General features: G+C 63.8%; 1 protein-coding gene across 1 annotated transcript in view; it reads right to left on the bottom strand.

Moving 5' to 3' along the window:
• Positions 1 to 2,500, bottom strand: part of ENH_00051550 (GH23000, related, related) — a gene marked incomplete at both ends in the record, with an annotated part of 6,222 nt that overhangs the window by 3,687 nt on the left and 35 nt on the right. Inside the window, one exon of the mRNA XM_013581391.1 lies at positions 1,468 to 2,500. This exon is cut by the window's right edge and continues 35 nt beyond it. Coding sequence (XP_013436845.1) covers positions 1,468 to 2,500 — 1,033 coding nt within the window. The remainder of the gene's footprint in view (positions 1 to 1,467) is intronic.

Below are 2,500 nucleotides of genomic sequence, written 5' to 3'. Positions count from 1 at the left end.
CCCGCTGCTTCCCTCCCCTCCATTTGCTGCAGCAAAGTCCTTAAGGGCCCCTCCAGCGCCTTCGCTTGCTGCTGCTTCAGCTGCAGCAGGGGGGCCCCCCCAGGGGCCCCCAGGGGGCCCCAGGGGGCCCCCAGGGGGCCCCCTGAGGTCCCCGAGGGCCCCCCAAGAGGGGCCCCCGAGGGGCCCCCAGAGGGCCCCTGGGGGCCCCCAGGGGGCCCCTGGGGGCCCCTGGGGGCCCCCAGGGGCTGGTCTGGGCCATTGCCCATTATATGGGGGTTTGTTTGAGTATTGGGGAAGCTGGAGGGGCCCCTTGGCTCTGGGGGCCCCCCTGGGTTCATGGGGGCCCCCCGAGTGCCAAGGGGGCGAAGTTGCGTCGTTTGAGAGGAAATTAAATTCTAAAACTCTTTAATTTCATTAAAATTGAAAATAAAATCAAATTAAAGACCTAATGACTGTTCAAATGAAAGAAAAACCCCAGCAGCAACGCAGGGGGCCCCCGGGGCCCCCGCCAGCCCCTCGGGGGCCCCTGGGGGGCCCCTAGGGGGCCCCAAGGGTCTTCTGGGGGGCCCCCCAAGGGGCCCCTGGGGGCACCCAAGGGACTTCTTGGGGCTTTCTGAGAAAGCTTTAAAGGCCCTCAAGAAGTCCTTGGGGGCCCCCTAAGAGGCTCCGGGGGGCCCCTGGGGGGCCCCCTGGGGGCCCCCGCGGGGGGCCCTGGGGGCCCCCCAAAAGAGCCCCTCAGGGAGCCTTAAAAGGTACCTTGGGGCCCCTTAAGGACTCCTGGGGGCCCCTAAGAGTTCCTTGGGGGCCCCTGAGAGGCCCTGGGGCCCCTAAGGGGCCCTGGGGGCCCCCACGAGGCCCTGGGGGCCCCCAAGCTGCCTCTGGGGGCCCCTAAGGGGCCCCTGGGGGGCCCTAGGAGGCCCCCCAAGAGGTCGTTGGGGGCCCCCCAAAAGGGTACGGGAGCGACAAAGCCCCCAACAGGCCCAAGGGGGGCCCCCAGGAGGCCTCTGGGGGCCCCTAAGGGGCCCCTAAAGACCCCCAAGGGGCCCCTGGGGGCCCCCAAGGAGGCTTTGTAAACCCTAGGGGGCCTCTGGGCCTCTCGAAAGACCCTCGGGGGCCCCAAAGGGCCTCTGGGGGCCCCCAAAGAATCTCCGGGGGCCCCCAAGGGGCCCCTGGGGGCCCCCAAGGGGCCCCTGGGGGCCCCCAAGGGTTTGGGGATAGCAGCAGCAAGTGGGGCCTCTAGTTTTGCTGCTGACTCTACAGGGAAAGGTCTTGGCTGCTGCACCTCAAACCCTAAACCCTAAACCCTAAACCCTAAACCCTAAACCCTAGGCTATGTGCACACCGCGTTCTTCACAAAAAAAGTGCATGCGTTGCTGCTGCTGCTGGGGTCTTTCTGTTGGGGTGTACATACACCCCGTTGCTGCTGCGCTGTCTATACACCCAAAAGCTCGCAGCTAGTCATAAGACTGCCGCGTTGCTGCTGCAGAGCCGTCTAAAGCTGCTCTTGCTGCTGCTGCTGCTGCTGCTGCTGCTGCTGCTGCTGCTGTTCTTGTTTTTGTTCCTGCTGCTGCTGCTGCTGCCCTTTGGGGCTGCATGCAGGGCCTGCGCGAGGCGCGCTGCGACTGCTTCGGACTTGCAAACTAGGGAGAAGGCTCTGCTGCTGCTGCTGCTGCTGCTGCTGCTGCTGCAGCTGCTGCGGCTGCTGCGGCTGCTGCAGGGGAATATGGAGGCGTGGCGCTTCGCTAGCTGCTGCGTCAACTTATCAATTCTGCTTTTTCTTTTTTTAAATTTAATTCCCCTGAGTTCTTCAGCGTCTTCTCCAGACTCTGCTGCTGCTGCTGCTGCTGCTGCTGCTGCTGCTGCTGCTGCTGTTTTGCGTTCGCGCAGCTGCTGCCGCATGCGGCGGTTTGCTGCGTAGTCGTCTGCCTGCTGCTGCTGCTGCTGCAGCAGCAGCGCAGTGGCTTCCCTGGCGCTGCAGATTTCTTCGCGCTGCTGCTGCTGCTGCGGCGTCTCCTCAGCAGCAAGCTGCTGCTGCTGCTGCTGCTGCAGCAGCAGCCCCCGCTGCCTGCGGAGGAGGAACTGGTGCTCCTTCTGCTGCAGCGGGTTGGCCTGCAGCGTCTGCTGCTGCTGCTGCAGCAGCAGCAGCGGATTGCCTGCTGCAGCATCCGGCAAGTCCTCCTGCTTCTGCCGCAAACCGCTGCTGCAGATGTAGCTGCTGCTCTTCGGGTCTGTGCTGATGCTGCAGCTGCTGCTGCAGCAGGGGCAGCAAAAAGAAAAAGAATAAACTGGAGAAGAAAGATAAAAGCCAATTTGCTGCTTCTTTGCGTTGAAGCGGACCCCCCGGTCCAGCACTGCAGCACAAGACAAACAAAATACTTTAAAGGGCAGTTCAAATCGAATTACTTGCTGCTGCTGCTGCTGCTGCTGCTGCTGCTGCTGCTGCTGCTGCGCGCCCCGCCTTCGCCGGTGTACAGACACCGCGCCGTCCGGAGGCCGGTAG

Source organism: Eimeria necatrix, genomic scaffold (assembly GCF_000499385.1).
Source record: "Eimeria necatrix Houghton genomic scaffold, Enh_scaff408, whole genome shotgun sequence".
NCBI classification, from domain to species: Eukaryota; Apicomplexa; class Conoidasida; order Eucoccidiorida; family Eimeriidae; genus Eimeria; species Eimeria necatrix.
The sequence above is the reverse complement of the archived record's forward strand: the minus strand, read 5'-3'. Positions and strand labels throughout refer to the sequence as shown.